General features: G+C 36.4%; 1 protein-coding gene across 7 annotated transcripts in view; it reads right to left on the minus strand.

Annotated features, from left to right (window-relative positions):
- Positions 1–17,889, minus strand: part of UEVLD (UEV and lactate/malate dehyrogenase domains) — a 59,977-nt gene that overhangs the window by 33,891 nt on the left and 8,197 nt on the right. For 6 of the 7 annotated variants that reach the window (XR_005063603.2, XM_073216307.1, XM_037026959.2 and 3 more), the window contains 4 exons: positions 12,764–12,848; positions 11,740–11,805; positions 6,719–6,882; positions 427–562 (listed from right to left, as the gene is read on the minus strand). Coding sequence is in view for 6 of the 7 variants with exons in the window: in XM_073216307.1 (XP_073072408.1) it covers positions 427–562; positions 6,719–6,882; positions 11,740–11,805; positions 12,764–12,848 (451 nt within the window). In the remaining variant the exon portion in view is untranslated. The remainder of the gene's footprint in view (positions 1–426; positions 563–6,718; positions 6,883–11,739; positions 11,806–12,763; positions 12,849–17,889) is intronic. The other variant, XM_037026960.2, reaches the window with a different exon arrangement.

The following is a 17,889-nucleotide window of genomic DNA, read 5'->3' on the forward strand; positions in this document are numbered from 1 at the left end:
TCTATAATGCAAAAAAAATGTTTAAAACCTTACTAAGTTTTATAAACATGGATATTTTGCTTTAATCTCTATGAGAAACATTGAGAATCACAGATTTTCTGGTCCAACACACTGAATGTGGCAAAAAACTGCATAAAAATATAAAGACAAAGGTTTGGAATCATTAATATATGTCAAGTGGTTTTGACAAACTACAATGGGTTATTTTATCTGTCGGTGTAAGAATCTTTTACATTTTAAGAAACCACATTAATTGGAACTGTATGGTAACACCTACCCTAAGATAGATGTTCTGGAATTTTTGATTCAACACAAATATGTATACATACATGCATGTATTTATTTATAGACATCAAGTAGAAAACAGTAATGGAGATTAGTGAGAAATTATAAACTCAGGACTCTCTGATTAACAAAAATACAAACCTTCCGTGATTTTTGCAATATAGGCTAGCAAGTCTGCTTGCCGTGCCTCATCAGATGATGGTAGAGAATACAGAGGAAGTTCCTCCTGAAACTTGGAAATCATTTCCTGAATTAGTCCAACAATGACAGATTTAGGCTGCAGAATAAACACAAAGGGAAAACTTATACAAGAATTTTACTGAAGAATATTACCTTGTTAACCTATATATTGTTATCAAGTCAGCCAAAAGAAAATACTGCACCATGCTCTCATTTTTTAAAAACTACCATACAAATTACATGATACTTTAAACTGTTTTAATACTTTTAACTGAAAAGTCACTAAATTCTTTTAATTAAAAAAAGAAGGAAGAAATGCTAATCCACATTCCCCTAAAATGGGAAAACCAGAACAATGTGATTACTAACAGAGTATTTTGGGGAACAGTCAGTCTGTATATTTTCAACTTTTTATTTTGAAATAGTTGCAGATTTACAGAAAAGTTACAAAAACAGTACAAACAATTTCCATATACCCTTTACCTAGATCACTCAAATGTTAACACTTTATTGCATTTGCTTTCTTGGTCTCTTTCCCTCTATGTATCTGTCTGAACTGGTGAAAATAAACTGCAGATATGATACCCCTTCACTCCTAAATATATTAAATGTGTATTTTCTGAAAGAAAAAAACATTCTCCCATAGAAACATTATCAAATCAGAAAATTAACACTGATAAGATGTTATCTAATCCAGTACTGTTTCTTTTAACTGGTTAAGCAATTCACTTAATCTCTCTGAGCTTCAGTTACCAGCAATTCTATTATCAGCAATCTAATATGAATACCAAATTCCAAGTGGCCTCTAGGATAAACAAATGAGAAAGAGATGCATGCAAACTGTGAGTATAAAATGTATGTTTATTAGTAGTAGTAGTAGTATTTAGTAGTTTGCTCATTTAAAAAAGTGCTTAATTTCTAAGAGTCTGTATTTCACTACTTGTAAATTCAGAGGATGAGGCCCTTATAATCAAAACCTCAAATACCTTTAAAGACCAAGCAGATAACATGATTTGTGAAGTTGTCAAGTAGAAGATCATTTGGAGAGATGATTATTGTGGCAAATTGAAAGGAAATAACTACACATAGAGGCATTCAAATTCATATTAAGAACAAAACAAAGCACTGTGCTGTTCAAACAAAATTCTGCAGGTCTAATGCAGCACACTTAATCTTGGGGAAAGTGTCTGCAATCCCTAGTCTAACCAACCTCTAGATTTCCTCTAGTTTCAAATTCTATATAATTGAACTTCCTAATTACAATTACAACTGCAAGTGGAACTTAAAGTTACTGTAGTACTTTTAAACAGAACAATCTAAATAATGTAACATCTCCTTAGGACTAGTTTTAGCTTATAATAAAGACATTCAAAATAGTAAAATGAAATCAATATTGCCTGAACTGAAATCAAGAACCTCAACTGGATTATAGCACTATCTTTGAGTATTTATTAAACAAACAAAGGAAACTATGAAAAGAGATGGCACATAATGGATCTGTGGCATCTTACTATACTGATGGACAGTGACTGTATTGGGGTATGGGTGAGGACTTGATAATATGGGTAAATGTAGTAACCACATTGTTTTTTCATGTGAAACCCTCATAAGAGTATATATCACTCATACCTTAATAAAAAAAAGAAAAGAAAAAGAAGAGAGATGCCAAAGAAAACCAAAAAGAGGAAACAGGAAATATGAATTCCCCCAAACAGAGCACAGATGTTAAAATATACTATTTAAGGTTAAAAAAAAAAAGTATCAATGAAACCAATAGCTGGTTCTTTGAGAAAATAGACAAAATAGATAAAAATCACAACGGACCCCAGAGAAATACAAAAAATTATTGGAGAATACTGTGAAAATCTATATGCTAACAAGCTGAAAAACCTAGAAGAAATGGACAACTTCCTAGAAAAATACAACCTTCCAAGACTGACCAAGGAAGAAACACAAAATCTAAACAGACCAATTACCAGCAACGAAATTAAAGCAGTAATCAAAAAACTACCCAAGAACAAAACCCCCGGCCAGCTGGATTCACCTCTGAATTTTATCACACGTATACAGAAGACATAATACCCATTCTCCTTAAAGTTTTCCACAAAATAGAAGAGGAGAGAATACTTCCAAACTCATTCTATGAAGCCAGCATCACTCTAATACCAAAACCAGGCAAAGACCCTGCAAAAAAAGAAAATTACAGACCAATATCCCTGATGAACATAGATGCAAAAATACTCAACAAAATATTAGCAAACCATATTCAAAAATACATCAAAAGGATCATACATCTTCATTAAGTGGGATTCAACTCAGGAATGCAAGGATAGTACAACATTTGAAAATTCATCAACATCATCCACCACATCAACAAAAAGAAGGATAAAAATCACATGATCATCCCCACAGATGCTGAAAAAGCATTTGACAAAATGCAACACCCATTCATGGTAAAAACTCACAACAAAATGGGTATAGAGGGCAAGTACCTCAACATAATAAAGGCCATATATGACAAACCCACAGCCAACATCATACTTAACAGTGAGAAGCTGAAAGCTTTTCCACTACAATTGGGAACAAGACAGGGATGCCCACTCTCCCCACTGCTATTCAACTTAGTAATGGAGGTTCTAGCCATGGCAATCAGACAAAACAAAGAAATACAAGGCATCCAGATTGGTAAAGAAGAAGTCAAACTGTCACTATTTGCAGATGACATGATACTGTACATTAAAAACCCTAAAGTCTCCACTCCAAAACTACTAGAACTAATATCTGAATTCAGCAAAATTGCAGGATATAAAATTAACACACAGAAATCTGTGGCATTCCTATATACTAACAATGAACTAGCAGAAAGAGAAATCAGGAAAAAAATTCCATTCACAATTGCATCAAAAAGAATAAAATACTTAGGAATAAACCTTACCAAGGAAGTGAAAGACCTATACCCTGAAAACTATAAGACACTCTTAAGAGAAATTAAAGAGGACACTAACAAATGGAAACTCATCCCATGCTCTTGGCTAGGAAAAATTAATATTGTCAAAATGGCCATCCTGCCCAAAGCAATCTACAGACTTGACACAATCCCTATCAAATTACCAACAACATTCTTCAACAAACTGGAACAAATAGTTCAGAAATTCATATGGAACCACAAAAGACCCCAAATAGTCAAAGCAATCCTGAGAAGGAAGAATAAAGTGGGGGGGTTTTCACTTCCCAACTTCAAGCTCTACTATAAAGCCACAGTAATTAAGACAATTTGGTACTAGCACAAGAACAGACCCTCAGACCAGTGGAACAGAATATAAGTCCAGATATTAACCCAAACATATATGGTCAAAAAATATACAATAAAGGAGCCATGGACATACAATGGGGAAATGACAGCCTCTTCAACAGCTGGTGTTGGCAAAACTGGAGAGCTACATGTAAGAGAATGAAACTGGATCATTGCATACCCCATACACAAAAGTAAATTCAAAATGGATTAAAGACCTGAATATAAGTCATGAAACCATAAAACTCTTAGAAAAAAATATAGGCAAAAAATCTCTTGGATATAAACATGAGCAACTTCTTCATAAACATATCTCCCCAGGCAAGGAAAACAAAAGCAAAAATGAACAAGTGGGACTACATCAAGCTGAAAAGCTTCTGTACAGAAAAGGACACCATCAGCAGAACAAAAAGGCATCCTACAGTACTGGAGAATATATTTATAAACGACAGATCCGATAACGGGTTGACATCCAAAACATATAAAGAGCTCACACACCTCAACAAACAAAAAGCAAATAATCCAATTAAAAAATGGGCACAGGATCTGAACAGACACTTCTCCAAAGAAGAAATTCAGATGGCCAACAGACACATGAAAAGATGCTCCACATCGCTAGTTATCAGAGAAATGCAAATTAAAACCACAATGAGATATCACCTCACACCAGTAAGGATCGCCACCATCCAAAAGACAAACAACAACAAATGCTGGAGAGGTTGTGGACAAAGGGGAACCCTCCTATACTGCTGGAGAGAATGTAAATTAGTTCAACCATTGTGGAAAGCAGTATAGAGGTTCCTCAAAAAGCTCAAAAAAGAAATACCATTTGACCCAGGAATTCCACTTCTAGGAATTTACCCTAAGAATGGAGCAGCCCAGTTTGAAAAAGACATATGCACTCCTATGTTTATCACAGCACTATTTACAATAGCCAAGAAATGGAAGCAACCTAAATGTCCATCAGTAGATGAATGGATAAAGAAGATGTGGTATATGTACACAGTGGAATATTATTCAGTCATAAGAGAAAAACAAATCCTACCATTTGCAACAACATGGATGGAGCTAGAGGGTATTATGCTCAGTGAAATAAGCCAGGCAGAGAAAGACAAGAATCAAATGATTTCACTCATCTGTGGAGTATAAGAACAAAGAAAAAAACTGAAGGAGCAAAACAACAGCAGACTCACAGAACCCAAGAATGGACTAACAGTTACCAAAGGGAAAGGGACTGGGGAGAATGGGTGGGAAGGGAGGGATAATGGGGAGGGAGGGAAAGAAAGGGGGCACCATGATTAGCATGTATAATGTGTGTGTGGGGACACAGGGAGGGCTGTACAACACAGAGAAGACAAGTAGTGATTCTACAGCATCTCACTACGCTGATGGACAGTGACTGTACGGGGGTTTGTGGGGGGGACTTGGTGATGGGGGGAGTCTAGTAAACATAATGTTCCTCATGTAATTGTAGATTAATGATACCAAAAAAAAGTATAAAAATGGATGAATGAGATAGATGATTCAAAAAAAAAGGAAACATACATGATCAATAAAGGTATGAAAGATTTCAATTTCTCAAATAACCAAAGAACTAAACATTAAAATTAAGACTTTATTTTTGTCCTTTCAAGTGACAAATCTTTATCATGCCCTATTCATCATATTTAATCAGCAATTTTATTTATCTAAATCACCATGTAATGCCAATTATATACAAGTTCATAAAGTAAAAGGCCAATGTTCCCTCACCTAAACTTCACTACTGACAGTTTGTGCATCTTTTTTTTCTTTCCTTTTTTGCTTCTTTTCAGAAGTTTCATATATATGAAAAATATAGAAAACCATAAAAACAAAGTAAAATGTGTCCACAATTGCATACCTTTTTATGGGATGTGCATATAATAAGTGATAACCCTAAGACTGTCCTTTACTCCAAGCTCACTCAACTCTGACACATCCCTAACTTTCTGGGCACACAGAAATATAAATTATCCTTTCATAAAAATTTAATTACTTACAAAATGAGAGCATATTCTACACCCTTCTAATAAATGAATAGAGATAATCAAAGGTGTATTTTGTTTTAATAATACCTCCCGTTAGAATAAGCGTATTTAAAACAGGTACTCTCCTGCACTGATTTCTGCTGATGGCTGAAATACATTTTATCTATCTCTTGGAGGCCAATTTGACAATATGTGAGAACAGCCCTCGAAATATTTATAACCATTGATTCAAAAATTCCATTCCTAGATATTATTAGGAAATTATTACTTTTAAGATATACACATTTATATTTACATATATTTATATTTATGGATGCTCACCATTAAATTTCTAACAGAGCAACCTGTAAATACATTATACAATATCCTTATGCCAGACCATCAGGCAACAACTAAAAACTGTGTATTTTGAAATATTATTTAATATGGAGAAATGTTCCTTGTAGTGTAGATGAAAAATGTAGAATACAAAATTCCATAATGTGAGGACCTGTAAAGCAAATAAACTACAGGTACATCCATTGATGTGGTAGAATTTTTTAAACTTAATGCTCAACCAAACCAAAGCATGTAATAAAAGATTATATATACTATGATTCAATTTACATAAAGGTCAAACAGGCCAAACTACAAATAAATGAATATATTACGTAGGACTCTTTAATAGGAATGGACTAGGAAATAATGCCCCATATATGGCTAGCAGCTTTTTTTGTGCTTTATCAAGCATCAAGCACCTATAAAAAGTGGGAAGCAAACAACAGTTGGCTCCTGCTTTCATCAGGGTTCTGAGACTTGAGTGACCCCGGGGAGCTCAACTTCAAGTTAGTTTTAAAGACCAAATGAAGAGTATTGTGGAAAGAAAATTCAGTAGCTTATTTGTATCATTAGGATCAGAGATAAATACTGAGAAAAATAAGAACTTTCAAAAGAAAACCCAAATTGATCTTACATGGCTCCAGTTTTGGAGATACGGCAAGTATATTCTTCCTTGAGCATCAACATGTTTTCCAACTGAGATTCCCATATTTGCAGTTGGCTTTAAGAAGCAAATGGGGGGAGCAAAAGGGTGGGAATCCAAAATCCACAAACGAATTGGAATGTTATATGTATGACCTATTTGAGACAAAATAAACACATCATCGAACAATGAAACATCACATTGTATTTATGGTCCAACTAGACGGCATTTAAAAATGTACAGTCAAGTTTGTATTAAAGAATTTATGCAAATCAAGACCTAACTCCCCATTTTCATCCACAGTCATATTGGATATATCTTCCCATTAAAGCACCAGCATAATATTTGAGGAAATTTAATTAATACAATGGCCAGCTCATCCAATTCAATTCAGTAAATGTTTACAGGATGTATTGTACCAGGAGTTTAGGATACAGCATCTTTTCTATGTAACTTTCATCATCCACCCCAGCAGAGCTACTGCATCTTTCCTGAAAGGCAGTGGACACTTCTATTTTTATACTTATTCTGCATTGAATTTATTTGCCTACACATTTGTGTCTCCTTTTATACTATAAGCTTCTACAGAAGATTATGTATTATTCATTTCTATATCCTCTGCACCAAGTATTGTGCCTAACATACTGTCTGCTCAGTAAGTTTCTTACATAAATAAGAATAAATGAGTGAACAAATGAAAAATGAATGATTGAGCAAAAAGATGAATCTGATACTGGCCCTCAAGTTGCTCATTAATTACAGATATCATAACATACAGGCTGGGTTAAATACATAGAACTTAGAGATGAAAATGATCTTAATAGTCACCTTGCTCACTGGTTCTTAAATTTTAGTGTATGGAGATAGGAACCTGAGTAAATGCTCTTCCAACGGTAACTCTGTATGTCATGCCTACCAATAGCCCAAATCTCCTACTGCCTTTGTTGCCAGGAAGCCTGAAGCTAAACCTAATGTAAGTGTAAGAACTAACTTTATGCTACAAGTCTGATCAATTACCCTAGCTGTTCTATTGTATCTCCTGATATTTATTTTTGCTTTCATAGTCTTATTGCAAATGCCTTTCACTGTACTTAAGAACATGGCTGCTCAGGAGCAAGAGTGTCTAGGCTCAAATCCTAGTTCCCAACTATTACCAGCATATAATTTTAGGTCAAGTTATTTAATCTCTGTGCCTCAGTTCCTTCCTCTATAAAATGGGAATAATAATTAGCTCCTACCTCCTAGAGTTGTGAGGATGAAATGAGTGAAGGTAGTATAATACATGAGGTGGTAAATACCATGAAGGGGAGGCAATTTTTGCAATTTACCTGAAACCCATTTTGAAAATAGGCCAGGTATAAATAAAAATAGTTTTCTTTTCTAATGTAATCCTTTTCTTACTAAGGAAATCCTCCCTCCACTAAAAGTTACTTTTTTCATCTTGCTTCCCCTCACCAAAGCTTGACCACACTCAGCGCTGTCTGCCTAGTACAAACACTTAAGGAACTTCAAAACCTACCAATATCCAGGCCACTTCCCCAAAGTTTCTTATTTAGTGGAATGGGGTCTGGACAACATTTTTTATAAGCTTCCTGTGTAATTCTAATGTCCAGCTAGGATTGATAATCACTACATTACAGAAATGTCCTAATACTTGGGGGTCTACTATTTCATATCAGTTCTCAAAAACACACTCCTTTTTTGTTAGAGCGTTTTAACAATTTTAGATACAATTGACATAAAGCATTATATTGGCTTCAGGTGTACAACACAATGATTCGATATTTGTATGTATTGCAAAGTGATCACAATAAAGTTTTGTTAATATCTGCTACCATACAGAGTACATAAGTATATATACAATATAGGTATAAGCATAGCTGTTGGTCCATAAATAACTTTATGATTATAAAGTCATGTGATCATAGCACCACAAAGTGACCAACAGACACTGAGACACACTACCACATTCCTCCAGAAGTTACTCTAATGTTACATACTTTAGATCAGTGTTTTTCAAAGGTTGGCCATAATAAATGGGTCATGAAATTAATTTAGTGGGCTGTAGAGAATAATATCTTTAAATGGAACTGAATAGAAAATAGAATGTATGACAGGACATATGGCATTTCAGTTGTATAAATGTTTACATACACATATAAATATACTAGCTATCTATATAAGTATTTATTATGGGTCACACTCAAAACATTAGAAAGTCACTGTTCTATATCATGCAAACTTATCTGTTTCATAATACAGCTGGAGTGGTAGTCCAAATTCTGACGGAGTTACTTTCTGTGTTAATCACTGTACATTAAGAAGGAGGAAATAAATGTCTGTTGAAGGTATCTTCCTGGCTGATCCAGGATCTGCTGTCTCCATCAAGGTCTTTCCCCAGCAGTGCTGAGGTATTTTAATAGCCCATGCTTGGCAAAGCACCTGGTGAGCCTCATTTCTATTTAGTTACACTGGTAAGATGTCACTACTGGTGTTCTCTCCTCTCTTCCTTCCTTCCTTCTTTCTTTCCCATCAGCAAGTGCCCTACCTCCTATCCTGCCCATTTAGCTTTCAGTAATTCATTACTGAAGAGTCAGGACTCCTGATAAGAGTCCTCAGGTTTAAAATAATTCTATCATAAGAACATAAATTAAGTTAGCTGTAAATAAAGTTTAAATGGGTGATACACATCTCTGAAAAAATGGGTGGACGAAAGAAACCTTGATATGATCTTGCAGGGATGATAAGAAATAATCCAGAAAATTTCTACAGCTATACATAAGGAGGTATCAACAAGGATTCATAAGGGGAATAGAACTGGGTGGGAAGTTAGACTAAGTTTAACCTCATCCCTTCTCAGTTGTTTAAATAGTTTTTAGCATAGGCAGGTATTATTATTATTATTATTATTATGCTAACAGAGCTGGTAACTAAAAGAAAGTAATATAGACAGATGAACAATAATGGCCAACACTTATTAGCACTTATTATGTGCCAGGTACTATGCCAAAGGCTTTGCTTATAGTACTTCATTTAATCCTCACAATTCTAGAGTTAGGCTCTATTACTGGCCCATTTTGCAGACAAATAAGATACATTCTGATCTTCTGATCAGCAGGAAATAACTAGTATGCATCACACTGAGTTGATATAATTCTAGTCAAAACCAAAGAAAAAAATTGTACAGCAAAAAGAAAAACAAAAACAGTATTGCAGGTACCATTACTACCTTGGAAGATGCAGCATAAGAATCAATAACATTACTCCACGGCTCTAGGAGAAGCAGAGTGCCAGTGAGGGACACCTTACTGATGGTATTAAGATAATTTATGTCCTCGTGGGACCTCCCCATGCTGTCCTAGAAACTGAAATGCTAGTAAGCAGTGATTTGTTTAAATACATATACTCCTCTGTTAATAAGCAACTAGCCTTGAAATCATTGTAGTGTAATGAGTAAGAATTATGAAATCAACCAATCATTGGAGTAGGTAAGAGTTCTCTCTCTCTCTAACATCTAACCATAGTAAGTGTAGAACTCAAGTGTTCAGAAACAGGGCTGAGTAAAGTTCTCTAGGCAGTCAGAAAACAGTCTGAGAGCTTGGCAAGGGAGGAACAAGGAAGGAAAACAAAAATCGATTCTGTGCCTGTTCTGTCTACCTCACTACAATCTCTACAGAGCCCATTCCTACCTACTTTTACTCTCCAACCACATCCCTGTGCCTAAAAACAAAACTGAATTTCTATGCACTTCCTGGGCCAAAGGAGGTGTCATTGTGGGACATAAATAGAAGCAGAATAAAACATGAGTGCACCTCTGGCAGTAAGTCATCATAGGGTGGGAGAGGGGAAATTAAGGCTGTTTGTAACAGTCTAAGGGCTACTATAAGCACCTACTTTGAAAAAAGTCCCCTAAAGTGTAGCTTCTTGGTGTCTTTTGGGCAATGTATTCCCACTATACAGTGCTGAATCTTTTGTAAGAGAAAGCAAATTCCACTGTTCTCTCCCCATTTGGTTTCCGGATGCTCCTCAGCTCTTTTTCAGTGCACTTCTTTCAAATGGCCAGTAAGTTCATTTCTTCCTAAGCCCTCAGTCAGTAATCAAATAAACCAACTCAATCATTAAACAAATATGTTTACTGAGCATTTTCTATTAGCAAATTAGCACAGCATTGTGTAAAAGTGATTTTGGATGTTATCCCTCTAGGATTATTTACATTTTAAAACAGGGATGGATTTTCACTAGTAGGATTGCAGGCACCACTTCAGAGAAATATCCTGGAAACAATGTTTCACTGGTGTTCTTCAAATCAAACTGTATAAGCAACTCCATACAATATATAACTGAAAGTTTAGTCCTAGTAAACACTGCAGGAAGTAGATTTCGACAAATAGGAAGAGTTAAATATAGAGAAATTAGTGATTTTTTTTCATTTTGGGCAAACACGGAGCTACTTTAACCTGTCGGGTCACCTGAAAATATGTTGCCTTCTTTGAGCTTTAAAGGCCCTGTTTTAAAAATGCCCTATTGTTGTTTGAAGTTCAAGCCTGATATCAGCTATGTAGTCTTAGGTAAATCACTTGACCAGGCTAAGATTCAGTCTTCCCTGTAGAACGGGGATAATGCTGTACCATACAGAGGGGTAAGGGAGGGGAACAAACATTGATGTAACAGAGAAAAAGGTGGGATCCTTGCAGTTTGCTATGGAAAGCAGAAATAACTTCTTCACAAGAGCAGGCCTATGTCTGTCTTGTTCTCCTTTGTACCTCAGCACCTAGCAGAGAAGTAGGCACATAGTTGACACTCCATAAATATTTGTTAAACTGAATTGAATTTGTTGTTATTAATCTAGGCCTTCCTTGACTGGGACAGCATTCTGCTATATCCAGTAAGTTTCTGTATAAATCAAATATATGTGAAAACACTTTGAGAATGTTATGGCATTGAACAAATGTCAGTTCTTATTAAACTGCTCTCTTAAAAAATTCCCACATTTTCTCAACTTCCATACTTACCCTGATACATCACAGGAACAGTGCCAGTGAAATTCAGCAGGTCTTTCTGGGAATTATCTTTGAAAACTGAAAGGAAAAAAAGCCTCAAAATGTGCAATCAAAAGTAGAAAGAACTGTATTAAGGTGGGTGTATGCACATACACAAATACAGAAACACATATAATTTCTAAGTACTATTATCTAGTAATAAGTAAATATGCCCACAAGGGGAAATTACTAGATGTTGTTTTCTTAGAAATCAGACAGGGTAGTCAAAAGAACACAGGACTTTGTTTGATACTGAAATCCTAAATTCTAGGGATTTAAAGTAACCAAAATCAATCTCTTGGACCTCCAGTTCATCATCAATAAAATAAAGATAATAAGACTGTATCCTACAGTTGTCATAAGGATCAAACAAGATAATGTGAAAAACCTTAATAAGTAAAGGATTATAAATGTGAGGATATTAGCAAATAATTGTCACATGTAACAAACTAATTTGGGTATCAGATTATAACTTTTGTAAAAAATGGTACTGTATTTTTTTAAATGACCTTATAGAAAGATCAACAATTACCTTCTTTCGTTTCTCTAACTCAATTATTCTCAACTTTTTTTCAACCTTCAAATCCCTGAAATTTTAATTTACCCATTAATAACTGGGACACACTGTAAGAGAATTAATTCCCTAACCTCTGAACTGAACACATGAAATACTACCTCCAGTTACCAACTATCAAACTACCTTAGAATGTAATCCTTTCAGTACCTCAGTAACTATAATATCAAGTATAAATGTTCTGAACTGTATGTGAAAGGTAACAATGAGTGAAACAATCCAAAACTAGTTTAGTTCCGAAAACTAAAATGGAAAGAGTAGTGGAACAGGGATTGTTACTTAGGGACACAGAATAACCTAGAAATGTGGTAGAGAAACTACACATTTAAATATTCAAATTATTCAAAAAGTTAAAACAGAAATTATAGGAACAAATAATAGTTTAAATAATGTAGCAAAAAAGCTACCAGATGAGAGTCTTACCATATGTGTCCATGGAATATCTGAAATGTGGGAAAAACATATTTACATTCCTTAGTTCTTCTACAGTTAGATCCCTAAACTTGTACTGAAAAGAGAAAAATGAACATGGAATAAGAATAAAACTATAAGCAACCAAAAAATTAAACAACATTTAACTGAACACTTACTATGTGCCTAGGCCCTGGGTTCTGAGTTCTACAAATATAACAGTACTTGATTTAATCATTTGAATGATGACCCTATGAAGTAGGTAGGGCTTATAAATGCTCTACAAGAGATAAAAATGAAGTTAGAAAATCAAAATAACTTCCTTAGTTAGACAGCAAGTTAAACAGTGGGGCGAGAGCTCAGACTCAGGACTGGGCCTTTCATCACTAAATCAAACTGCCTCCAAATACCTCCTGAAGGCTTAAGAATAGGGCAGGATGTATCACCCTGTCACCCATTCAAGATCCAACTCTCACCCTTGAATACCTCACCTCACTCACTTGAGCCACTTAAAATTTCCCTTCCAACTCTCCTGGTATTGCATTCTGGGTTTCAAAGAGAGAAAAAGGAAATGCAAGGATTTGAACTGCCTCCTCATTCAACCAGATGTACTCACAGAAGTATTACCTTAGTTGCCCTGTAGGCAAAATCATTTAACTTCTTTGAATTATTTTCTCATTTGTAAAAAGAAATAATACCCACCTTCTAGACTTGTGCTAAGGATTAAATGAAAGAAGAAAGGGAAAAAAAGTATGTTGACTCTGTTAGCATTCTGAAAATGAATTTGAGAAAACAACTGCACTTACAAAAGCATAGAAAAGAATAAGATACATGGAAATGAATAAAAAGATATATAACTCAAACTCTGAAAACCACAAAACATTGCTGAAATTAAAGTACATCTAAATAAACAGAAAGACATCACTTCTTAATAGATCAGAAGATTTAATATTGATAAGATGGCAATACTGCCCAACAGATTCAGTAATCAACAACCCTTATCCGAATCCCAGCTGGCTTTTTTGTTTGTCTGCAAAACTTTCCAAACTGATATGAAAATTCACATGGAAATTCAAGGGACTCATGACAGCCAAAAAAATCTTGAAAAGAGCAAAAAAGCTGGAGGATTCATACAATAATAAAAAAATGGGGTAAAATAAAAACAACAGACAATAACAAATGTGGGGGAGGATGTGGTGCTATCAGAACTCTCCTATACATAATCCCACTGCTAATGGTGTAGCTGCTTTGGAAAAGAGTCTGGCAGTTCTTCAAATGATTAAACACAGAGTTACCATATGGCCCAGCAACTCTGCTGTCAGGTATATACCCAAGAAAAATGAAAACATATGTCCACACAAAAACTTGCACACAATTCCTCATAGCATTATTCCTAATAGCCAAAAAGTGAGAACAATCCAAGTGTGTGTCAACTGATGAATGGCTAAATGTGACACACCCATAAAATGGAATATTTAGCCATAAAAAAGAATAAAGAACTGATACATAATACAACATGGATGAACCTTGAATACATTATGCTAAGTGAAAGAAACCAGACACAAAAGGCTACATATTGTATGACCTGTCTATGAAATATCCAAAATAGGCATATCCATGGAAACAAAAAGTAGATTAGTGGGTGCTTAGGGCTGGGGAAGATTGGGAGAAAATGAGGAATGACTACATAATAGATCCTATTTCTTCTCGCTGAGCCTTAAGTTTTTCATCTGTAAAAGAGATACAGCTCTACTGCCCACCAACTTTAACAGGTATATATGCGATCTCATGATTAACATATGTAAAAGTGAGACATTTAACAAAATATTTATACAATAGTTAAGTACAGACAGGAAATTATAAAGCATATTTAGGTTACAGAAAGGGAAGAGCTATCTACAATTTATGTTAGAGTTTAGAATGGTAGAGAAAATTAGAGGGGAAAGGGAAGGTCATTTTAAGATGGGAAAGAATTTGGTAGAAGAAAAAGCTGATGATTACTAACAATTTGAGAGCAGGAATCATCTCTTACTCATCTCTGTGTCTCCCCACAGCACTGGGGACCGGGTATGCCCTCAATAAATGGAGGCTGATGGATGAGGGTTAGCAAAAAAAATGATTCATATTAGTAGAGTGAATACAGAAAGCAATTATGATCCACGGGACTGAGCATCAAAACAAGAATGGATCAGTATTAACTACAGCAGAGTGAAATGAGTCCCAGACTCTGGGTCCCTGATTCAATATGAACAAGAGTGAATGAAATCATCCTGACTCCAAACACTACGCAAATGTACAGAAGGCTGCATTGATGTCACCTGGAATATACATTTATTATGAACAAAAACATTTTTTGTTTTGTTTTCTACTTAATATTATAAGCTGTTTTCTGTATCTTTAATATCTGGGAATGTGATTATTTTGAGCTGCATAGGGATATACAGCATAGCAGTATTGATTTCATTACAAAACTGCTATAAAAGTTTGTCAAGAGGGCAAAAGCACTCTTCTTTAGGGCTTGACAACCCAAATAAGTCAATGCAAGTCAACTACTGTGATTATCCATTTTGACAGCTGAAAACATGACCTATTTTATCTGTCCTGAAAAAATATTCACTTCATTTTCACAATATATAATAGAGTATTGAGGGGGGAGGAGCCAAGATGGTGGCGTGAGTAGGGCAGCGGAAATCTCCTTTCAAAACCATATATATTGTTGAAAATACAACTATTCCTAAAAGAGAGGCCAAAGGATACAGTACAATGGTCAGGCTACATCTGCATCTGTGAGAACTCAGCACCTCACGAGGGGGGTAAGATACAAGCCGTGGCCCGGCGGGACCTGAGCGCTCCCCCCCACCCCAGCCCACTGGCGGGAGGAGAGGAGTCAGAGCGGAGAGGGAGTGCAGGCCCAGGACTGCTAAATACCCACCCCTAGTCATCCACACTGGGAGCACAGACACATAGTGCATGGTATGCTGGATATTAGGGAAACAGAACAGTAAAACCTGCAAGCGGGTCCCCGCAGCCGGCGCCCCTGGGACAAAAGAAAAGTGAGCGCTTTTTCAAAGTCTTAAAGGGACAGGGACTCCACAGCTGGACAGAAACGTCCTGGCACACTCGGCCCAGCAGCTGGGAATCCCAGGGAATTTCAGGTGCCCCAGCCTTTGGGAGGCAACGCAGCTCTGAAGCCCCTCATGGCAATTAACAGCCTCCCATCCATTACCCCTCCCACAAGGCCCTGCCACAGCAGGGGAGCAGCCTGAGAGCAGTTGCGTGCACAGCGGCTTCCCAGAGCCTCCTCTGCAGCCACCTGGGCAAGACTCAGAGGCCCTGCTGATGCGCAGCAGCGCAGCAAAGGCAGAGGAAACCAGGAGAGGGTGCAAAGGGTCACCATTCTTGCAGGAGAGCACACCCGGCACACCTGCCTCTCCCCGCAGGGCACTGGGCTGCCGCAATGGCTGCCCTGCACAGGGCGGCTCAGGAAATAAAACCAGAAGCTGCTCCCCATGTGCGGGTAACCAGCACAGGCAGCGGAGAAGAACAAGGCACAGAAAGGGACGTTGTTCTCCCAGGTGACACACGCGCCAACTGCCTACGACTACCTCTATCACCAAGAAAAGGCAGAAGAATTTGATCCAGTCCAGAATTACCCAGACAACCCCCAAGAGGGAGCCTGGGGAGATAGATTTAACCAATCATCCTGAAAAAGAATTCAAAATAAAGGTCATAACCATGCTGATGGACCTGCAGAAAAATATGCAAGAGCTAAAGGATCAAGTTAGGAGGGAGAATACAGAAATAAAACAATCTCTGGAAGGATTGAAGAGCAGACTAGATGAGGTGCAAGAGGCTGTTAATGGAATAGAGATCAGAGAACAGGAACACAGAGAAGCTGAGGCAGAGAGAGATAAAAGGATCTCCAGGAATGAAACAATATTAAGAGAACTGTGTGACCAAGCCAAACAGAACAATATTCACATTATAGGGGTACCAGAAGAAGAAGAGAGAGAAAAAGGTATAGAAAGTGTCTTTGAGGAAATAATTGCAGAAAACTTCCCAAACTAGAGAAGAAAATAGTCTCTCAGACCATGGAAGCCCACAGATCTCCAAACACAAGGGACCCAAGGAGGACAACACCAAGACACATAATAAATGGCAAAGATCAAGGACAAGGAAAGAGTATTAAAGGCAGCCAGAGAGAGAAAAAAGGTCACCTACAAAGGAAAAACCATCAAGACATCATCAGAATTCTCAACAGAAACCTTACAGGCCAGAAGAGAATGGCATGATATATTAAATGCAATGAAACAGAAGGGCCTTGAACCAAGGATACAGTATCCGGCACGATTATCATTTAAATATGAAGGAGGTATTAAACAATTCCCAGACAAGCAAAAGTTGAGGGAATCTGCTTCTCAAAAACTACCTCCACAGGATATTTTAAAGGGACTGCTCTTGATGGGAGCACTCCTAAGGCCAAATAGATGTCACCAGAGAAAATAAAATCACAGCAAAGAAAACAGACAAACCAAATACTAACTAAAGGCAAAAAATAAAATCAACTACTCACAAAAGCAGTCAAAGGCAACACAAAAGAGTACAGAATAAAACACCTAACATATAAAGAATGGAGGAGGAGAAATAAGAAGGGAGAGAAATAAAGAATCATCAGACTGTGTTTATAATAGCTTAATAAGTGAGTTAAGTTAGATGGTTAGATAGTAAAGAAGCTAAACTTGAACTTTTGGTAACCATGAATCTAAAGCCTGCAATGGCAATAAGTACATATCTTTCAATAACCACCCTAAGTGTAAAAGGACTGAATGCACCAATCAAAAGACATAGAGTCACTGAATGGATAAAAAAACAAGATCCATCTATGTGCTGCTTATAAGAGACTCACCTTAAACCCAAAGACATGCACAGACTGAAAGTCAAGGGATGGAAAAAGATATTTCATGCAAACAATAGGGAGAAAAAAGCAGGTACTGCAGTACTAGTATCAGACAAATAGACTTCAAAACAAAGAAAGTAATAAGAGATAAGAAGGACATTACATAATGACAAAGGGGTCAGTCCAACAAGAGGATATAACCATTACAAATATATATGCACCCAATACAGGAGAACCAACA

This window comes from Manis javanica, chromosome 11 (assembly GCF_040802235.1).
Source record: "Manis javanica isolate MJ-LG chromosome 11, MJ_LKY, whole genome shotgun sequence".
Taxonomy (NCBI): Eukaryota; Metazoa; Chordata; class Mammalia; order Pholidota; family Manidae; genus Manis; species Manis javanica.